This window comes from Periplaneta americana, chromosome 11 (genome assembly GCF_040183065.1).
Source record: "Periplaneta americana isolate PAMFEO1 chromosome 11, P.americana_PAMFEO1_priV1, whole genome shotgun sequence".
NCBI lineage: Eukaryota > Metazoa > Arthropoda > Insecta > Blattodea > Blattidae > Periplaneta > Periplaneta americana.
Window position 1 is genome coordinate 162,638,117 of NC_091127.1, and position 24,316 is coordinate 162,662,432.

Below are 24,316 nucleotides of genomic sequence, written 5' to 3' on the forward strand. Positions count from 1 at the left end.
GAAGGTGAGTTTATAAAATATCATATATACTTTATGAAAATAATATATAAACCTTATGTATTTCGTATTTCAATAATGGAAGGAAGGTGTTAATTTTTCAAAAGAACACGATATCAAAAGTATAATACATTTTATCGTCTGCTAGGGAAAGAGTATGTGATGAGGCGATAGTAGCGATCCTGGTGGCTAGCAACTATCTATGGATGCATATTTCAACTGTCTATGTTTGCATATTTAGTAAGTATTGAGCTTCGCAGCTGTATATACTAAACTGTGGTTATACTTTGTAACACTCGTTTTCATTATTGCAGGAGTGTGTCACCTGGACGACCTGATGTACCTATTCCCACAAGACCACTTCTTTCCAGGTTCTGAGAAACAATCCGAAGACGATGAAATGATAGACACGCTCATCACCCTCTGGACAAACTTTGCTCGAACAGGGTAAGGGTGCCATTGATTATTACAGCAATTCAAAATGATTATCGGCAATTCAGATGCCTATAACTTTAGTTGCAGAACGCTTAAAAATATACAGTCTACACCAAACAAAAGTAGAACTCAAGTTCTGACCTTCTACCTCACAATTCGTCAATGTACGTCCTCCCTTTCTACAGACACATGTAGACAATATTCTTCTCACATTCGCTCCAATTTATCCGTGGTTATTGTATGTATGTATTTATTCACACTGCAAATGGGTATATACCTGGTGGCAGTGGTAACTAATTACACTCAATAATGACAATTAATAATAAACACAACTAATAAAAACAGTAATTAATAATAATAATAATAATAATAATAATAACAACAACAACAACAAGGAGCATCCTAAATTAAATGAAGCACGATCACTTAAAATAACATTTAAAGTAAATCTAATTTGTATCTTAACCCTAAGTTCGAACTAAGACCCACGAGTGTGACAGGTTCATACCTGCACAAGTACCTTTCGGCACTACACTTATTTCGCTGTCAACTCACTCACTGCACTGATTCTACCTGATTTCACTAACACTTCTAACCATTTCACTGTTCAAATACTTTGCACAGCCACTTCATTGACACCAACACACTTCACTTACACAATAGACTTCACTGACACTACACACTTCACTGACACAACACACTTCCTCACTGATACAACACTTCAAATAACAAGATATCAATTACACCCTGTAAATAGTGTGTATAATATACTACCGTCTATTAGTAAAGTCCTTAAGCCTATTTTTAAATACATTTTTGGTTGTTGGTAAAGCCTTTAGTAAGTCTGCAGGTAAATCATTCCAGTCCCTGATAGTACGATTGAGAAAAGAAAACTTTCCAGTGTCCGTCCTCTGCCTTCTTTCCCTCAATTTATATGAGTGGTCGTTCCTTGAAGAGTACTTTGTTCCCGTGATTCCACAACATATATCTTGTTAGGTCCGGAGACCTGGGAGGCCAGTGGTAAAGAGCAAAGTTATCTGCTCTCTAACGCGTCTTAGCCGTTGATGTGGGAGTATCTCATTCAAACCCCTCCGAACGTCATTTTAAAAGTGTGGTGGTGCTCAATCTTGCTAGAAAACGTAATCAGAACCTTCCGAAATTAACTGAAGGAATAGCAAATTTTCTATAACATCTAGATACCGAGAATCACAGCGACTTTGGTCAATTTATGTATGGGTCACAGATATATTGGTCTTGGATATTTGAGTCACGTATTTTCGCTCAAAGTTTTATTTTGGTCAATGGTTATTGGTCAGACTTTTTTAGGTCACTTAGCACATTTTGGTCACGATTTTTCGGTCAATCATTTGGATTACTGAAATCGGTAATTCATTTTTTCCGTCAGAATTAAAGAAGATAATTTTGTTCGAATGGATTTTAATTTTGTGTTATGAATGCACATAATGTTTTTGGCAAACGCACAAGTTATTCCTGATCGTCTTCACCGTCAGATTGAATTTCAACGTGTAGCTACAGCTTTTAGGTAAATATTCACCTGTCCGCCATCTTTATACTCTTCATATAGGGGAGAGTCGGGTAGTATCGGATATCGGGTAGTATCGGACAGTGAGTTTCTTTCATCTACCGCCAGATGGTAGTACCTGAATGACATAGATCCGTTTCTCTATGCGACATCACAGAAACGTAACCATGTCATTCAGGTACTATCATCTGGTTGTAGATGAAAGAAACTCACTGTCCGATATTACCCGATGTCCGATACTACCCAACTCTCCCCTATTTGCACTATAGCTAGTAGTCGCTTCTGGTTGTTAATTTACTTCTTGTTCAGGACTGGTCTTACATTCCTCTCTCCTCAGGGAACATAGTAAGGACCAATGTTATATTTTTCTTGCATAGGTGCGCTCCCGCTAAGAATCAAGAAGCACGACGATGATTACAGAAATGGTAACGGATATTTTCCCCAAACAGGTGCCAACTTAAACGTCCCATGTTAAAAAATATTTTTTTAGATTAATTTTTGTTATTATTTAATATAGGTATACATTGTATTTTATTGCTTTAGGGCAATAGTGGGCATTCCTGAGGCATTGCCGCAGTGACGTCAGACCTCAGCGAAGCATCAAACTTACCCCCTACCTTCCCCTTCCCCCACTCCATTAAAATACTGCGCGTGTACGTGGCGGATTATACTGGATTGCTGTACTACGGAGCTTCATTAGTGATACAATGTCTTTCGCAGAATCATATGAATCGAGAGGATATCACACTTACAAGAAAGGCGGTTCTTTCATTTCTCATGTTTAGGATCAGTTACAAATATTCAGGACGCGAACTTAAATATGTACATTCTTAAAATAGATCACCTGTTATACGAGTTCAAAGAACACAGATTCAGTGATTTTCAAAGGATGGAGAGAGATTTCAATATTTTTGCCACTCCTTTTCGTGTTTAAATTGAAAATGTTATCCCAGAATTGCAGTTAGAGGTACTGGATTTGCAGAATGATGGCTTCTTGAAAGCAGAATATGAAGGTCTACTGGGGGCGAATTTTTTTTAAAAGATGTCCAGTACTACATATCCACTGCTTAGACACTTTGCTTCAAAAATAATGAGTACCGTCATTTCCCATAACTATGGTCCTGGAACATAACTATTGTCCACGATACAACTATTCACATTTTGTACTCCATAACGTAGTACCTCGTTTATCTATATTCTTGTCCACACCTGTGGAGTAACGGTCAGCGCGTCTGGCCGCGAAACCAGGTGGCCCGGGTTCGAATCCCGGTCGGGGCAAGTTACCTGGTTGAGGTTTTTCCGGGGTTTTCCCTCAACCCATTACGAGCAAATGCTGGGTAACTTTCGGTGCTGGACCCCGGACTCATATCACCGGCATTATCACCTTCATTTCATTCAGACGCTAAATAACCTAGATGTTGATACAGCATCGTAAAATAATCCAATAAAAAAAAATCTATATTCTTGCTGTACTGTAGTTTGAATTCAAGTCACTGCAGCTATCTACGAACTGTCTGTTACTTCTACAATGATCTTTGAATGGTTGTATCGTGGACCATAGTTGTGTTCCAGGATCTTAGTTATGGGAAATGACGGTATGTATTCATCAACCTACCAGTGCGAACAGCTGTTTTCTAAAATGAAATTTATAAATCCAACCACAGATCCCGCTTAAGGGATGCTCATCTCCTTGCGCAACTGAAAATAGCATGCACAATGCTTTGAAAAATGATTAATTAAATATCACATGAATGGACTATTCTAATTACATATGGTAGGTAGGAGTGTAATCCTCATTTCAGTTTGGTTGATAGGCTTTCCCCTCTACTCACACTCTTCACCATCCGTGAAGGGGAACATGCTACTGTCCATCTTACTAACGTTCGACTAATTGACTTTGAACATAGTGAAAATTCTTACTATTAAAAATGTTTACCGGTAATCTATATTTCGACAGTCTATACTAAGCGTTAATATTGCATGTTAATGTTGTTTATATCAACTGGCACATTAAAAAGCTACTGACAGCAGAAGATAAATGTTTTCTTCACCGCTAGTTGCTACTCTATAGCATACACAATGAGACAATCTGCACTGTGTCACTCCCCCCTGACTTTATAATAGAAACTGACATTCCTTAATTTAATTAATTATCAGTTGGAAATATTGTAAGTAAGGCATTAAAATATACTGAAACATGTAATTGTCAAACATCTGTGTCACTGTATTTTATATCCACTTATGTACTTTATTTAATATTTTATTTTCTTGTGTGTAGAACTTGGGGGGAGGGGTGCAGGTATAAGAGGTAACAGCTACTGATCTGTTACTGACGGACTCTGGGCAAGTAGAAGGGGAAAGAAATGCCTTTGCTTCCTCTCAACTTGTATGAAATGTCGTTTAGTGGCGCAACTATCTGTAAATCCGTCACTGCACTGTAGAGTGCAACCCCTCCCACAGTATGTAGTTCCCATTTAAATCCTGTCTTGTGGGTTGCGTTCATTTTGCCCACCACTGCTTTAGGGACTTACAAGTAAATTGTCTTTCTTTTTGTTGTAGAGATCCAACTCCAGGAAACGACAAGAAGAATAAATGGCTGCCTGTTTCGTCGCCCAATGTTCTTGAGTATGCCCGCATCAAGAATGATGGATTGAAAATGGAGGCCGGACTTTACAAAGAACGAGCGAACTTTTGGACATCCATGCCTTTCACAAGCAGAATAAAATCTGGCAAGGACGAGCTGTAATTGATGGTGAAAATCATGTGTAGAGCAGTTCTTTACAAACTTATTTCGCCTTCATGTTTCTCACGTGCTTTCCCCTCCCATCTATAGCAATAGATTGCAACCGACTTTCGCAATGAAGTGTAAAAGTGAAGGTATAATACACTAAACAGAGTTTAGTAATTGAACTAATATAGTTCCAACAATTGTCAGTATATATTTTTTTACTAATATTACGAGTAGATTGTGAGCTGCAATTTGTCAGCATCACTGTTTGTGGAGTACTTCTTTACTAAAAAGTAGAGATATACAGGGTTTTCATTTCAAAACTTCCCAGTTTAAATAACTAATTATTTAAGTTGCATTTAATTTAAACAAAAAACACGTCAATTTAGAATTGAGGGAGAATCTGAAACCAGGCTTATTTATACATCTCATTCATTTGTTTTCCTATCTTTTGCTTTCTATCGTCGCCTGGCAACCTGTATTTTTGTTATTATCAGTTGTTTGTAGGATGAAAACACAGCTTATTTTGTGTAGTTCCTAAAATTTAATCAATAAGGATGATTTATGTTCTCTCTTGGAGGGTATACACCATTTTAAAACAATTTAATACACAAACACAACTATTACAAGAAATGCTCAGTAAGTTTTTGTAGCTTTATTCTCTTCAGCTCTAAATCAACAATAACAACAATCCAGGTTGCCAGGCGACGATAGAAAACAAAAGGTGCGAAAACAAATGAATGTGTATATAAACAATTGAATACTCTTTCATATTTAAGTATGTTGTTGTTTTCTAATCCCAGGCGTTTGACAATAAAGTCATTTGACCTCTTGCACTCCAATTCTTTTTATCCAATGTCACCAGGTTGTCTTTTCGACATTTCTGGTCTTCTCTCCTGGCTGTGGCTTAGTTGTAACCCACTTCTGAGGTTGGGGCGCCTGGAAGGCGGAGTTACATTACCCCGATGATGTGATAGGATGATTATGATAATGTAGTGCCAGGAGAGGTCTTAAATCTAAACTTAACCTAAATTCCAGACCATGGACGAACACAGGAATAATCCCCGCACTCCAATATTTGTCGAAGATATTATCATGGTCAGCCACTGAAGCACAGATTTTGAGGTGTTCCGAATCCTTTTCTTAGTTTGAGTTCCACAATGGGCAGTTAGGGGACTGATATATTCCAATTCTATGCATGTGTTTGGCCAAACAATCATGGCTGTTGCTACAGACGATTTGCGTGGTAAATCGGGAATCAACTGTGGATTATGATGCAGAGAGTTCCATTTTTTCCCTTGGGATTGTGTTATCAAATTTTGTTTGTTGAAGTCTAAGTATGTAGATTTAATAAATCTTTTCACAGAGTAATATGTAGATTTAGTAACAGGTCTGTAAGTAGCAGTGCTGCCCTTCTTTGCTAAAGCATCCGCATTCTCGTTTCCCAGGATTCCACAATGGGATGGTACCCATTGGAATATATGGGTGCCATTTGAAATTTCAAAGCGGGGGAGGCTGGGGGTGGGGGTGAAATCTAAAATGCAATGAAGCCTGGTTTCAGACTCCCCCGCTCGATAACTAAATTGACCTATTTTTTGTTTAAATTTAATTCAGTTTAAATACCTAATTAGTTATTTAGACTGGGAAGTTTTGAAATGAAAGCCCTGTATAGCTAATCAACTACTATAGGTTTTGATAAAAATCAGTGTTTATTTTGACAATACCATACCATATACTATAATCACCACATGATATCATAGATAGTTTTTTAATTACCTTGTTTTGTATATTACAAGACAGAAAAACAAAATCATAATGTTGCATTTTTTGATCCCTATAATTAAAAATTTTCAGAAATTCATGGTTACGGAAGTTCTTTCCATAAATAATGTCTTTAAGATTAAAATTAAGACCACTTTTTGCAGCTGTTTTAGTAACATGTGAATTTATCTACAGTTATTCTCACTAGAGGTTTTGATTTATCTAGAGAAAATCAAAACCCGAGTGCGATTTAATTGACTATTACACGATTAGAAGAAAGTATATAAGGATTAGAAAACATAATGTATTCTAATACAATAAAATATTGACTTACGAAAATATTAAATACCGGGATCATTATCCCTCTTCAAACCCCTTGCCTAGCAGGTACTTCTGTTTTGGTTCCTTACTTCTGGCTTTTAGAGAACCCGGAGATTCATTGCTGCCCACGTATCAGCCCGCAATCTATTCATGGCATACAGTGAAGGCTGTTAGAAGAAATACTCCTCACTCCATCTTCTCTGGCTGAGACGAATAGACAGAAAGGTAAGCATTTCTCAGTGACGGATTTACGCTAAAGTTTTGGTATCTCAAATCGGCCAAATTTTGATCTCCATTGCTACTTATTCGCGTCAACGCTTAAGTATTGCTATTCCACGCGGAAATGCAATGAGCGTTTTGGGTCCAGAGTCCAGCCCTTTGGACGAACTTTTTCTCCTGTAAAATTTATTATCTCTATGTAAATGTTTATACAGTGAAACCTCTCATTTACGGACATCGAAGGTACGTAACAATCTGTCCGCATCTGGGAGGTGTCCTTTATTGGGAGGGAGGCTCCCCAATCTAACAGTAAATTTATAATATGCATTATATATCCCTTCACGCTTTAAATGAAATGTATTACTGTAGTTTAATTCTAAATACAGTACAGTACTACAATAAATTCTTTGCAACTTTGAACTACAGTAGATAAGACCTAAAAAGGAAAATACAGTACTGTGCGATGCAATTTTATTCTAGTTTTACAGTTATGCAGTACTGTAATTTACAGTTTTCAACTTAACCTTTACGTTCAGGTGCCATGTCTCTCGAAACAAAACAATTGATTGAAGTGGAGAGAATAATCCTGCTAACCCTATCATGTGTCGAATACAATTTCACGATCGCGGAAACCTTGGACCCATCAGACAGGTTACATTTTAAGACTTTATCCACCCGCTTCCAGCTAACAAGGGGTAGCCCGCATGGGTTAGAGGTAGCCTATAAGACCCTTAGGCCCGATTGTATAAACCATTTAATCTTAGATCAGAGGTTAAATTGATCCTTGTTTCAGCTGAACTTGGAATTTTGTGTTGTATAAAGTCTAATCTGAGATTAATTTGTCTCAAACTAAAGTCAACTCTGACTGAAGAAATTTCTCCGATTAAGTTAGATGATCCAAGTTCAGTTATTTCTTTTCTGTTTGAAATATACGAGCGACAGACTGTGCAAATAAAATATCCATTATTAATAATATTAATAGATATGATAGGTACATTTATATATATTTCTTTCAATTTCTTGCCTTAATACACAAACATTCTTATATTTTATAAGGCTCTATCGTGTTCAGCAGTATCAAATAACATAACCTATAATTATATTATGTTTATAACAACCATTAATTATTAATGGATATGGTAGGTACATTCATAAATTTTCAATTAAATGTATTACTAAACGAAAATTGTCGTTTTATAAAGTTTTATTATGTTTAGCAGTATCAAACACCATAACATGATAACAACTCGGAGAACAGTCAACCTTCTTCTTATTGTCCACCATTATTTACATTGCACAAAAAACCAGTGTCTCCAACAGAGTGTACGGAAAGTCGCCAAAAAGTAGTTGTAAAGTCGCTAGATTTCTCATTATCAACAAAGAAAGATTAAATTTTATCACTATGGGATGCTAAAAAGGTCGCTAAATCCCTATTTAAGCAATATAAAAGTTAAAAGAAATTGTTGTTGAAAAAGAGTTAAAGTCGCTAGATTGGCAACACTGAACGAACCTGTCCGCGCATCACGTATTTCACCTGTTTATGCGATGTTGCCAAATCCTTTTCACGTGAACTTAGATTGCATTTGAACCAAGGTAATTTGATCGCAGAAAAGTTTTATACAATAGAAGAAGTGTCTGAACTCGGTTCACTTTTCGATCTTCGATCAAAGTTGACCTTTAGTCAGGGAGTTTTATACAATTGGGCCTTACTCTTTCATGTTAAAGAATTTCTGTACTAAATTTTCCATTTTTGTAACACATTAGGTCTTGAAATCCAAGTTCTGTTCGCAGTCAGGAAGTACAGCAAGCTTTAGGACTGTGAAACAGCTGTCCGTGTCCGTATCTGAGAGTGTCCGTAAATGAGAGTTAAATTTACCATTATTTCTACATTATTTCAGTTGGGACATAAAAATCTCTCCGTATATGAGGAGTGTCCGTATCTTGGGGGTGTCCGTAAGGAGAGGTTTCACTGTATTTAGTTTTTATATAATGTGTAATTGTAACGGTGAAAATATTGTTCATTAATTTTTTTTTCATAAGTGTATATTATTTTTGGGAGTGTTTTTGTACACGCAAACGCATTATTAATTCGGCTATAACTTTTATATCGCCTTTATAAAGGTAAACACGCTTTGAAATAAATGCAATTAATTAGTTCTCAACACTGACGAAAGATGGATTTTGGAAAATAGGAAAATTATGTAGGAAAACTGACATTTCACTGAAAACTACTATTTTTCTGAAAAACTTTGGGTTCAAAGCTTCAAAATGAGGGGTCGTTTATTAAAATCCGTTCAGCCGTTATCCCGTAATTTCCATTACCAGTTCAAATTATACAGGGACATCATTTTATTTTTACTAACATTTCTAATATTAACCTGGCTATACCTTTGGATTAATGATTGAGACCCGGGAACACCGTTTGCTACCTCCTTCCACGACTGGAGTTCGATGATACTGGCGTAAAATACAAACAAATCACTTTACTAGGTACAGTAGCGAAGAAAAGTAGTTCATCCATTTACGTAAACTAGGAAATATCGCGATTTTGAATGTGATAATTTTCATTAGGTTTTGTTTAATCAAAATACAGTACTGTATTAACAATGAGTGTTTTTACTCATGAACTGAGCCGTCCATGCGGACGTATTCATTATGCAGTGTATATTATACTGTCTACAGCACATTAGCGTACAATATAGAGAATGAAGTTAAATTGAAAAATAATCATAATATGGATATTTAGATACATTTTTGAAAATGGTGGCCGTTCATTTCGATACAGGCTTCAGTTGTAATGTGCATATTATCGCACTATAGACTATTGTACCTAATCCCAATTACCAGTTTCGTTCTTCGTACTAGTAACTCGTGTTGAAATAATTCTGTACCTACTCTATAAAAGAGTACCTTACGTACTGTAAATTCAATCTTCACTTCTGCCCGATCCGAAAAGATAAAATTACTCAGACATGCTATCTACTGTCCGTCCAAGTGGTTATGTAGCAAGATCGTGGAAAGGGGGAGGGGGAATCACATGATAGTTAATTACTTAACGAGGCCCTTTTATTTAAGTTATTTTAAACAGTTTTATAGTATTACGTAGACGTCCAATTAATTCCTAACAGAAATTAATGTTTTCAGAAAAGAGCTAAGAAAGCCCAGCCACTAGTCTTTACAGTGGAGCGAGCAGAAGCAGGTGGGGGAAATCGGGATGCGACGTAGGCAAACGGACGTCAGTACCTGTGCGAAAATATGATTGAATGTTGGAAGTTTTCGTCACTGGAAAACGCGAACATATTTCTGAAACGTACTATAATCACTAACTCAGTACTGCGGCCTTGGTTCTGTGTGGAGGAACTTCGTTAGTAGAAGGGTTGGGAGTGAAGTACATTCAAAAACTCAGGTACAATAAAAATTGAAGTAAAAATGAAATGATGTCCCTGTAGTCTATATTTAGATAATCATACAACATCTACTAAGTGTCAATATCAAGCTGCTGCTTCAAATTCTTATAGGTTTGATAGGACGAATCCATGGTGATGATCTACATTCCAGTATTGTTCCACATGCACTCATGTGCGCATCATGATGACCAAATTAGACATTCAAAACTTATAAGCGTTATAATTTTCCAAGCCAATCTGAGCTGTATCGTGCACAGCCAGCACAGGACAACCAACATACCCAGGTCACATGAGACAAGTCCAGTTCCTAGCCGGGAATCGAAGTAGAGTTTGCTAGATTTGTATTCGATAACGCCACCACAGTAATTCTATAAGTGTTCGTAAACTATGGTAATAAAAAAGAACATTTGTTTCTTTACAAGCATAGTTTTATTTTGTATGATTTGAGGCTTTCTCGGCGTTGGTTCGCTAATATGTTTTCGCGGGATATCAGCCGAGTTAAGATTTTGGGATGCTCCAAGCTTTCGACTGCTATCTCTGCAGCCATCTTCAGGGAAGATCACTTCCCTGAAGATCACTTCCCTGAAGATGGCTGCAGAGATAGCAATCGAAAGCTTGGAGCATTCCAAAATCTTAACTCGGCTGATATCCCGCGAAAACATATTAGCGATAGTTTTATTTTGTACAATAAACATTTAAACATACACTTCGAACATTTAGTCATCTATCTTCAAACTGTCCCAAAATGTTGCTCGTCCTGCAACTTTCCCTCGAGTCATTAGCAACCCTGACAGATCCAATTCGGCAAATTGAATGTTGCTGTGCGATACAGGTTCCCATCTGACGCCATCTCTCGGAGTGGGATCTCTGTTGATAAGAAACACATACGACATTTTCATTGAAACATTGTAGTTCCCTATTTTCCATTCACGAGATATGATTTTTCCTGTAGAAATATTGACACTTTATGGCACTGATGAATGTCACTTAGTATTAACAGTCTTTCGAAATAACATAACTTATCTGATTTTAATGTAATGAAATATTCTGTTCAGATTTTACGTAATCACCTGTACACCAAAATTTCTTTATATTGTATCTGATTATTAATAATTATTGAATAAACATACTTTCCCAAGGGTAGCTTTCATTTGAAAATAATCATAACACAAATGTTTATTTTTTTTTTTGTTTAGTATGCTGTGTCTTTTGGCAACCCTTACTGAAGGGCAGCTACCCTTGTGGGATTTATATACTGTATTTATGCCTTTATCTCTCCTTTACCAACCGATACGGTACTCGGTCTCCCAGATACTACTACTACTACTACTACTACTACTACTACTACTACTAATAATAATAATAATAATAATAATAATAATAATAATAATAATGATAATAATAATAATATTATTATTATTGATGTAAATATAAAATATTTATTTGTTTTTATTTTTAATTAATTAATTTAATTATTTACTTATATACTTATTTATTTGTGTTTATGTATTTCTTTATTTATTTATTTTTAATCTATCTGTCTGTCTGCCCGTCTGTCCGGCCGTCTGTCTGTCTGTTCTTGCTCTTGCTCTTTCACGTATTTATTTATTTATTTATTTATTTATTTATTTATTTATTTATTTATTTTTAATCTATCTGCCTGTCTGTCTGTCTGCCCGTCTGTCCGTCCGTCTGTCTGTCTGTTCTTGCTCTTGCTCTTTCACGTTTTTATTTATTTATTTATTTATTTATTTATTTATTTATTTATTTGTTGTCCACACCTGTGAAGTAACGGTCAGCGCGTCTGGCCGCGAAACCAGGTGGCCCGGGTTCGAATCCCGGTTGGGGCGAGTTACCTGGTTGAGGTTTTTTCCGGGGTTTTCCCTCAACCCAATACGAGCAAATGCTGGGTAACTTTCGGTGTTGGACCCCGGACTCATTTCACCGGCATTATCACCTTCATTTCATTCAGACGCTGAATAACCTAGATGTTGATACAGCGTCGTAAAATAACCCAATAAAATAAAATAAAAAATATTTATTTGTTTGTTTGTCTATTTAGTTATTTATTTATTTATTTATTTATTTATTTATTTATTTATTTATTTATTTATTTATTTATTTATTTATTTATTTATTTATTTATTTATTTATTTATTTATTTATTTATTTATTTATTTTTCATCTATCTATCTATCTATCTATCTATCTATCTATCTATCTATCTATCTATCTATCTATCTATCTATCTATCTATCTATCTATTTAGAATAGTAGTATTAGTATAGCTACTATTGTAATCAGTAGCTGTATTAGGCTTTAATTTTTTTAACATCAGCATCATTATATTAGTATTCTTAATCTGATATAAGATATAGTTAATAGTATTATATTAGAAGGCCTATAAGTAAAATGCCAATACGACCACAACAGACTCAGGTTATGTAAAGTGCAAGGGAAGGTTTGGCATTTGATTCAGCATCTGCTGCCATCCCCTCCACCAGACACGTCAAGACTGCGCCTCACGGCAGAAAAGAACTCTGCAGTTTACGCTGAAACGTCGTACTGTGTTGTGTTACTCTTTACTGTAGTTCATGCGCTTATCTACTGCTAATAAAATGAAGTCAGTAATATACTATTGCAGAAAAGGTTTGTCTAAATTATTGCAATGTTAAAATGGAATCTGTAAGAGGAGCTAGAAGACATTTCAGGTAAGTAATAGAGTCTTAACGTTTCTCATAGAGAAATGACCAGTACAAAATAAGTAGGCCAATTAAAATTGTTTAGAGAAATCGCGTCTATACTGATTAACAAATTAAACAGAAAGTACTGCATTCATAGAGAAGAAACTTTAGAAATTGCGTTTCAAATTAGCGTAAAAATGTTTCAGGCGATTTGCACAAGATAGGCGTACTTTACGAACAATTTTTCCAACCAAGGTTAGTGACTAAGGTTTCATGCTTTTACTAGTTATTATTTCTATTTCATTGTTAGTGATTCCACATCGTGAATTCAATGAAATGGCAAATGCGAACAAGCGAGAGGAATTTCACCGAACTTTAGTTGGCACTTCAAAATCATCTGTAATATTTAAGAGTTACAGTATATCAGTGACAATATATCAGTAATAATAATTAATGAAGAAGATAATTTTGCGAATTCTAAATGAGACAGTGAGTAACTTCAAATATTTGGGGTATACTACAAACAGTATCATGAGCTGTTGCCAGGGAGTGAAAAAGAAAACAGCAGTGACAAGGACGTTTTAATAGAAAAATGAGCATCTTCTGCGCACCTCTGAAAAATGAACATCTAGAAAAAAGAGACTAATGAAGTGCTTTGTGTGGAATGTGGCGTTGTATGGAGCAGAGAAACATGGACATTACGACGAAGTGAAGAGAAGCAACTAGAAGCATTTGAAAAGCGGATATGGAGAAGAATGAAGCCTGTGAAATGGACAGAGAAAATAGGAAATGAAGCTGTGTTGGAAAGAGTGGGTGATGAAAGAATGATGCTGAAACTGATCAGGAAGAGAAAATGGAATTGGTTGGGTCACTGGCTGAGAAGAAACTGGCTACTGAAGGATGTACTGGAAGGAATGGTGAACGGGATAAGAGTTCGGGGCAGAAGAAGATATCAGATAATATTTTATTTTATTTTCACTAAAATATTTTCAATATACTGGTAGCATTATAGTGTAGTGTGTCTGAAATCTGAAATAAGTCTGTGTATGAAAATTATTAGATGCAGTGTAGAAGAGACAAAGAAGAAGGCAGAAAATAGGAAATAGTGGAGAATGTTGGGTTTGCAGTGAAAGACCTCCCTTGGGCAGAACACAATAAATAAATGAATGAATTATTATTATTATTATTATTATTATTACCATATAAATATAGTTTTATGATTGTCTTTACCCTCAAATTCTAAATGTTTTCAAATTTACCCTCAAAGGAAAAAGTGGCTAAAATTTGAAGTGGGGGGGGGGAGAATATAAAAAAACTTACGTAATCAACCATTTCATGAAAAATTTAATATATAAACATTTTCGATTAATTTAAAAATATTGTTGCCATTATATTATGATTATTAATTTCACAATTATTAAGAAAAAATATTAATTAATTACTTTCTCTTCAAATAAGATTTTTTTATAAAAACTTCAGAATAATAGAAAACCAGTTTCTAAACAAGAAATATAAAAAGCAGATAATTACTTAAGCTAAAATTTAAAACTTAAATTCTAATATAAATAGCCTACATCTTACCCATATTTAGCAAAGTTTGTCCACAGTGTTGTCATATTTTCTCTCATTTTATCGTCATTATCTGTTAATGTTATATTTTTCATTAATTCTTTGCATGGAAACAAATATAATAATTCATCTTGATGACTAACACCTGAAAAGAGCAATAAAACTGCATTTAGTGACGTTAAATATTGTCCAGAACTTTACCAGTTTTAGAATAAATAGTAATATTATTGTAAATGTGAAAATATTTATAGTCCAATGATAAATTTAAAATATTGTGAAATTAATCGTTACTGAATAACTGCGTTTCATACCTTCTTTAATTCTCATTGTTGGAACGTCTGAATTCAGTGACACAATTAGAAAAGGCAACATTATAACTACTATCATATTTATCAAATGAATTCCGATTCGTATTGATGAGATATCGACTTTAACGAAACATAAAAAATAGCAATTAGTAATTTGATGCAAAAAATAAAGCTTTGAGGAAACTTAAAATAAACTGTATAATATTCAGATTTGTATGAGTAATGGCTTCAAACATTTACCAGAACATCATATTTACATATACAGGGACATTATTTTATTTTTACTTCAATTTTTATTGTACCTGAGTTTTTGAATGCACTTCACACCCATCCCTTCTACTAATGAAGTTCAACCGTCCTCCACACAGATCCAAGACCGCATATACAGTCATAGCAGCCTTACGGTCATAGTAAACAGTACGTTCCAAAAATATGTTCGCGTTTTCCAGTGACGAAAGAGCTTTCAATATTGAATCATTTTCGCACAGGTACTGTCGTCCATTTGCCTACGTCGTATCCTGGTTTCCCCCACCAGCTTTTATTCACCAGCTAGTGGCTGGGCTGTCTTAGCTCTTTTCTGAGAACATTAATTTCTGTTAGGAATTGGACGTCTACGAATATTATACAACCGTTTAAAATAACTTAAATAAAAGGGCTTCGTTAAGTAATTAACTGTCACGTGATTTCCTCCCTTTCTACGACCCTCCGACATAACCACTTGGACGGACAGTAGATAGTATGTCTGAGTAATTTTATCTTTTCGGATCGAGCAGAAGTGAAGATTGAATTTACAGTACGTAAGGTACTTTTTTATGGACTAGGTACAAAATCATTTCAACATAAGTAACTAGTACGAATGACGAAACTGGCAATTGGAATTAGATTCAATAGTCTATAGTGCGAAAATATGCACAAAAGAATTGAAGCCTGTATCGAAATGTACGGCCACCATTTTCAAAAATATGTTTAAATATCCATATTATGATTATTTTTCAATTTAACTTCATTCTCTGTATTGTACGCTAATGTGCTGTAGACAGTATAATATACACTGCATAATGAATACGTCCACATGGAGAACTCAGTTCGTGAGTAAAAACACTTGTTCTTAATACAGTACTATATTAAGATTAAACAAAAACCTAATGAAAATTGTCGATCTCAAAATCGCGATATTTCCTAGTTTACGTAAATGGATTAACTATTTTTCTTCCCTCCTATATCTAGTAAAGTGATTTGTTTGTGTTTTACGCCAGTATCATCGAACTCCAGTCGTGGAAGGGGGTATCAATCTGTTTTTCCGGTTCTCTAAAGGTATAGCCATGTTAATATTAAAAATGTTAGTAAAAATAAAATGATGTCCCCGTACTATTAGTGAGTTGAATGAATTGGCCACATTTAAGCACAGAATTTAATCTGTAGGCCTATTGCATTTTGGGTCAGTTTTGATATCTTTTGCCAAAAGGGAGAAACTATTATTTTCTTACCATATTCTCTTGTTTCGTCTCCGTAAAAGCTGCTAAAACTTGTGTTTCCACGGTAACTGAAGCAGTAGTAGTATACAGGGGCAGTCGATACCACAGAATGCAGCTTTACAGCCTTGTCTATCCCGCGCAGAAACCAGCTATCAGTTACTAACTGCGAAATTGATTTTGAAAATGTTATTTACTCGTGACCAGTAAAATACCTAGTCAATTCTGCTTGTGTATTAGCGTATGGAACAATTATGAAGAATAACAGAGTTACCCTAGCAGGATGATCTACCTTTCAAGTTTTTTGTATCATGTATCATATATACAGAGTGTTAAAAAATATCCAATCTTTTGGAAGGTGATAGTATGCATCAAAACAAGAAAACAATGTCTAATAAACATGGGTCCTACAACATGTTGTTGTTGTTGTTTTCTAATCCCAGGCGTTTGACAATAAAGTAATTTGACCTCTTGCACTCCAATATTTTTCAAAGATATTATCATGGCCAGCCACTGAAGCACAGATTTTGAGGTGTTCCGAATCCATTTCTTGGTTTGAGTTGCGCAATGGGCAGTCAGGGTACTGATATATTCCAATTCTATGCAGGTGTTTGGCCAAACAATCATGGCCTGTTGCCAATCTAAATGCAGCTATAGACGATTTTCGTGTTAATCGGGAATTTACTGTGGATTATGATGCAGAGAGTTCCATTTTTTCCCATGAGATTGTGTTATCAAATTTTGTTTGTTTCACAGAGTAGATTTAGTAACAGGTCTGTAAGTAACAGTACTGTCCTTCTTTACTAAAGCATCCGCATTCTCGTTTCCCAGGATTCCACAATGGGATGGTATCCATTGGAATACAATTCTTTTATAGAGTGATATTAATTATAGACCTACTTTCTGAGATCTGAACACTTGTTCATAGGAGGTGCTCAATGTGACGTCCATTCAGGGCAATGCATTCCTCCGTTCTTCGGCGTAAGGAATCACGTAAGCTTTGAAATTGACCTGGTTGTTCTTGTACGTGCTGACATGCATTGAAGACGCGATCCTGTAATGTCTGTTCATTGTTGATTGGAGTGGCGTAGACCAGTTTCATCATGTGTCCCCATAACCAAAAGTCTGGGGGATTTAGGTTTGGAGAACGAGCAGGCCAAGTTGTAGGACCTCCCCGACCAATCCAGCGGTCCTGAAATGCCAGCGTCAGGTGTACACGCACATTGCGGAGAAAATGTGCTGGTGTGCCATCGTGTATGAACCACATCTGTAGTCTTTACTGACATGACACATTCTCCAGCAAGATAGTTAATAAGAAAGTCCTGATAACGAGCCCCAGTTAATCTCTGTGGTAGCACGTATGGCCCTTAATCTATCGCCAAGAACGCCTGCCCATACGTTGATTGAGAATCGGTGCTGATGCCTTGTTTCTTCAACTGCATGGGGATTTTCATCAGCCCACACATGCTGAGTACTAAAATTCACAACACCATCTCTGCTGAACCCCGCTCATATCCGCAACCAGACTTTTGTTTTCAGTATTCCTTGCGACGTATCAATATTCCATGCCAGGGGTGTCAACTACGGTATGATTATCTGCTGTATTGTAGGGCAGAAAAATGCATTGCCATAAATAGACGTCACATTGAGCACCTCCTATGAACTTAATGCTGAGATCTCAGAAAGTATGTGCTGTAGGATCCATTTTTCCTTGTTTTGATGCATACTATCACCACCTAAAATATTGGATACTTTTTAACACTCTGTATATACCTAGGTAATATAATTATATCATATGAAGAGTTCGCGGGAAAAACGATGAGTGTCACATTTCTGTTAAGGATTAGATAATGATCTAATTGAGTCTATAACTGCAAGATGTAGTGCTGTTTCTATAGAAAATAAAGGAAAGGTTTACTGTATTCGTGGTGATAATTCTCCTCTTTACCAATTTCATAATAACAACATTAAATTTCGCAGTGATCCATTGAATTAGGTAATGACATCAACCTTAAGAAAACTGTGGCATTAATCGTTTTTCCCGCGAACTTTTCATATAATTATCATATATCATATCATTATCATATATCATATCATATCATATCATATCATTATCATATATCATATCATATCATATATCATATCATATCACATCATGATATATCATATCATATATCACATCATATCATATATCATATCATATCATATCATATCATATATCATATCATTATCATATATCATATCATATCATATCATATCATTATCATATATCATATCATATCATATATCATATCATATCACATCATGATATATCATATCATATATCACATCATATCATATATCATATCATATCACATCATATATCATATCACATCATATCACATCATGATATATCATATCATATATCACATCATATCATATATATCATATCACATCATATCATATATCATATCATATCATATCACATATCACATCATGATATATCATATCATATATCACATCATATCATATATATCATATCACATCATATCATATATCATATCATATCACATCATATATCATATCATATCATTATCATATATCATATATCATATATCATATCATATATCATATCATATCACATCATGATATATTATATCATATATCACATCATATCATATATCACATCATATATCATATCACATCATATATCATATCAAATCATATCATATATCATATCATATCACATATCACATCATGATATATCATATCATATATCACATCATATCATATATCATATCATATCACATCATATATCATATCACATCATATCATATATCATATCATATCATATCACATATCACATCATGATATATCATATCATATCATATATCATATCATATCATATCACATATCACATCATGATATATCATATCATATATCACATCATATCATATATCATATCATATCATATCACATCATGATATATCATATCATATATCATATCATATCACATCATGATATATCATATCATATATCACATCATATCATATATCACATCATATCATATATCATATCATATCACATCATATCACATCATATATCATATCACATCATATCATATATCATATAATATCACATATCACATCATGATATATCATATCATATATCACATCATATCATATATCATATCATATCATATCACATCATATATCATATCACATCATATCATATATCATATCATATCACATATCACATCATGATATATCATATCATATCATACATCATATCACATCACACATCACATATCATCACACATCACACATCATATATCTTAGGGATTTATCATTAATTATTTGGATACATTTTACGAAATCCAAATACATTATATGTAACGGTAATCTGGTAGTAATACATTATACGTACGTCAACCAACTGCATGATCGTATTGTTGGTGATCCGATCGTCTTCACTGAAGTAAAACCTGGCGAGGCGCCTAGTTATGTCCAGGGTGTCGCGCGAAGTTTCCTTGTAGTACAGAACCATCGGCGCGAGTTCAAAAAAATCTCGTTCAAATACTTCTTCCAGTCCGTCACTAAAGATTCCTGAAAACAATTAAAAGTAAATTTAATTATTACATTAATAATCTATCGTTTCCATTCCAATTGAATATCATCTGCTTCGTAAATACTTCATATCCCTTTTCAGTGGTGCAAATGATTAATTAAAATTGACATTTCTCAATGCAACGCATTTTAGTTGTATGTCACATTTATTTACAAAAAAAAAAAAAAAAGAAAAAAAAAAGCTTTCCTTGTCCTTCCTTAACAAAAGAATGATAATGAAAATTATTCGCGTACACTACTGTTCGTATATTTTACGAATTTTTTTAATTTATTTGCTTACTACTTTCTTCGTCTGTTCTAGATTTTTTGTTACATTAACATTATTTACAATAGCATGTTACTAACATAAATAACCCATTTTTCTATTCTGTACCTTGAGCCCAATAGAAGGAACGGAAAAATATGGATGTTATAGTCGCGACGCTATTATTCCCGGCGTGACTCCTCCTCTTTGCTTACGTCTTAGGAAGTGAAGGCTCTATAAAGTCTAGGTAGGTAATATCGTTCGCCATTTTTGTTCTTTCGTTGCCGAGCTACCATAGAGCAATTTATTTGCCACACCGTTAAACATTATAATGTCGTAGCTCCAATGATAATAAATCAAACGCACTGTAATTCAGCAAATAATTGAGCGGCAAATGACGTCTTCGTTTGCTTTCTGCGAACGCCAACGAAAGAGCCAAAATGGCGGGCGATTATATTAAGTATTTATCGAGCCTTAAGAAATGAATAACGTCTTCCTCAGCGAATCACAAGACGCACACGTTTAAATGTAGCCGACCTGCAACGCTATTGGCTGCCGGAAATTAGAGCGACGGGACTATAGAGAGAAACTTTCGTCGAAGTTATGTAGTAGCAGTAGCAGTATTGAGTGGTTAGGGGCGAGTTAGGGACGATCCTTCAGTACGTCGGCTCGACAGTGGCCTATTGTGTACCCCGAATTATGGGATGAATAGAATGAGGTGTACCAGCCCATCGGCTGCATGAGACCTCTCACCCTCACAACCATCGGGCCGTCTACACTCCCCCTCCCGCCTTTAGTTCATAATGCCAAGCACAGGGTCCATTCCGACAGCCCTTCTGTACCTTGACCAAAACTACTTCCGACTTGACAGCTTATAGAGAAGGGGGAGCAATGTTGTCATGTTGTCCATCTTTCGTGTAAGCGAGCGCGCTGCCGATAGAGTGCAGTAATGAACGGCTGACATGAACACATACATTTCTAACCAATTTGTTGAACACTAGGCATTAAATTTTGTATACATTATTATTTTTATTAGCCTATAATAATAGACTAATAATAATAATAATAATAATAATAATAATAATAATAATTAGTAGTAGTAGTAATAGTACCGGTATTCTTCAATGTAAATACCGTTAGAAAAGCGTCGAAAGGACTGTAAACTGTAAAAACAGTTTTAATTTAATACGAAGCCTCTACTTTTATGAGTGTCGGTATTCTTCAATGTAATATTGTTAGAAAGGCGTTGAAAAAATTGTAAACTGTAAAAATATTTATAATTAAAAATCTGCACGGCCTTTTTCTTTTCAAATATTGGTAACAGTGCTCTTATTAATTTTAATATAACCAACAGTTCTCATTACGACTTGCGCCAAAGGTAAAAGAGGCCCGCCATTATCTTTTCTCCTGTCAAAATACTCTCTTACATAACACATCATCTCTCGCGCTTGACTCTTTAACGGGGCACCTTGTCCAATATTCTTTATTCTCCGCCTGCCTTTCCTTCCTTCCAACATTGCACAAGTCATCTATTTAAAAACTCTAACAGAAACTAGAAAACACACACTCTACCAATAACAACGAAGATAATAGTGTAATATAATTTAAACACAATAATTATCGATACACTAAAACAATAATACAACTAAATAATATTTTTAATTCACACAAAGCACGCGCTAACCAGCCAACTCAGTCATTCCGGCCACTGTATTCACCACTAAGCCCTGGTATTCACGTGCAACTCGTAAACATAGACAAGGCAACACCGTCCCGTTACCATGGTTACGTGTCTCTTGTGATTGGATGATTTGAATGGTTGCCATGGTAACATGCTAAAGGCGCCATTTGTCAGGTCGGATGCGCTCTTAAGGAATGAATCCTGGCAGAGATATTGCAAAAGGCTTGACCCAGAGACTGTTTCGGAGAGGACGCCCCTCCTGCTAGCGGACGAAGACATACGTTATGACCTGACCATGGCTATGGAATGAGATGATGAAGATGAATGATACGACATTAAGGGCGGAATTCATAGTCGTCACTTATAAAATGAGTGAACCCTTAAGTAATAAGTGCTTGCTTATAATAAGGGAACCCTTAAGTCAATTCCGAATTCATACACAACACTTATTTTCACGTAATGAGTGCTCACTTAAAGATGCCGGACATGACGTCATAACAAAAGCTGACTCTCATTGAACTAATCGAAAGCAGCTCTGCATGTGGAGTTGCTATAGCAACCAGTTATCAATATTATTGTACTGAATAAGTTATATACAGCAATAGTTTCATGATATGTTAAATTCTAGTTGCATGTCAGTCATAGTTATAATCAGATATCCTACTAATTGGAACACGTGTTCTGTAGTAGTGAATTTCTTAAATAAATAAATTAAGCCTATTAGGCCTACTATATAATACTGTATATTGAATTTATTAACATAGTGTTATATTCACTCTGTAATTTGCCAATTATAGCTACATTTTACATTTTTGGCTATGACATCTATACTTAACTCTTTTTTATTTATTTTATTTGGTATTTTTCATTTATATCTAGATCTGTGTCTTTTATGTAGGTAGTACCGTATCTATTTGTTTTTTTTTTTTTTTTTTTTTTTAATTTTTAATTTCACTTGTATCTGCTTTATCTCTTTTTTCATGTTATATGCAATTCTATGTTTTTTAACAAATATCTGTACTGTCTAAAGTAATTGGGGCTTTGCCGTGTTAAATAAATAAATACCGGTAAGTAAGTAAGTAAATAAATAAATAAATAACGATGAATTTGGCTAGAGCAACAACTTCGAATTGATCTGAAAACGATATCACTTCTTAAATTCCAGTTCACTATACATTTCCAGAGGATTCTCCATGTCTCTAATATACCTCTTTGGGACACGTATATTTTCCTCATTTCGTTCAACAAACTCCATAAAATCCTCAAAATCATTCTCAGTATCTAAGGGCTGCCGAACATTGAAATCTTTCAAATCCAAGTTAGAAAATTATCTTATGACGAGTTGCCAAACTAACTTACTATTATGACAAGTGTTGTATTGCATGTTTCCACGTATTCACATTTTTTTATGTTTTAGTGATATTTAACTTATTTTATATTTTTGTTTTCATATTTTCCGATAATGGTATATCTCTAATGTGATAAGTTGAGCTATATATAAACATAATTTTCCTTACTGTGTGTACTTAAAAATATTGTATTCATTGTATGCTTTGTACTGCACTATTTTATTACTACTATTAGTATTATTATTACTATTAGGCCTGTTATTATTATTTTATTTATTATTATTATTAATATTATTACCATTATTATTATCATTACTATTCTTATTTATTATTATTATTATTATTATTATTATTATTATTATCAATAATTGTCTTATTTTTTATACTTTGTAGGCCTCATTTATTTTTGACCTGCTGTTCACATTTTATTATGCTTTTTCCTTTCTTTCTGTATGTTATATATTATGTCTGATTTCTTTTTACTTGTTGTTTACATTTTATTATTATTATCTTATTCAGTTTTGTGTGTACTTTGTAAATTTGTAGTGTTTCTATAACGCAGTTTTTACTCCTGATTGAGTGTTAGAGAAGGCCGTATGGCCTTAACTCTGCCAGGTTAAATAAATCATTATTATTATTATTATTATTATTATTATTATTATTATTATTATTATTATTATTATCATTTTGAAAATGAGTGGTCACTTAAGGGTACAGATCAGCTCACTTAAGTAATCACTCATTATGTGAATGAGGGACAACTATGAATTAGAAATGAGTATAAGTAACCACTTAAGGGTTCACTCATTTATAAGTGACGACTATGAATTCCGCCCTAAATCTAAATTCTTTTCCTACAGGGAAAGAGGAAGGGAAATGGACCGTGGAAATGGAAATTCCAATGCGCAATGTCTTGCATGCAATAACACAAGGTTTAATAAAAAATTACGTTAAACGGCATTACAATATGTGTTACTAAGCGCAGTATGATCC

General features: G+C 34.6%; 2 protein-coding genes across 2 annotated transcripts in view; one reads left to right on the forward strand and one right to left on the reverse strand.

Annotated features, from left to right (window-relative positions):
- Window positions 1-5,766, forward strand: part of LOC138709535 (esterase E4-like) — a 35,671-nt gene extending 29,905 nt beyond the window's left edge. The window contains exons 9-10 of the mRNA XM_069840365.1: window positions 312-444; window positions 4,535-5,766. Of these exons, the coding sequence (XP_069696466.1) occupies window positions 312-444; window positions 4,535-4,721 (320 nt within the window). The 3' untranslated portion in view covers window positions 4,722-5,766. The remainder of the gene's footprint in view (window positions 1-311; window positions 445-4,534) is intronic.
- A 5,265-nt stretch (window positions 5,767-11,031) lies between these two features.
- The window catches only part of LOC138709536 (esterase E4-like), a 29,902-nt gene continuing 16,617 nt past the window's right edge, over window positions 11,032-24,316 (reverse strand). The window contains exons 7-10 of the mRNA XM_069840366.1: window positions 19,850-20,028; window positions 16,460-16,610; window positions 14,677-14,809; window positions 11,032-11,278 (exon numbers count right to left, since the gene is read on the reverse strand). Of these exons, the coding sequence (XP_069696467.1) occupies window positions 11,128-11,278; window positions 14,677-14,809; window positions 16,460-16,610; window positions 19,850-20,028 (614 nt within the window). The 3' untranslated portion in view covers window positions 11,032-11,127. The remainder of the gene's footprint in view (window positions 11,279-14,676; window positions 14,810-16,459; window positions 16,611-19,849; window positions 20,029-24,316) is intronic.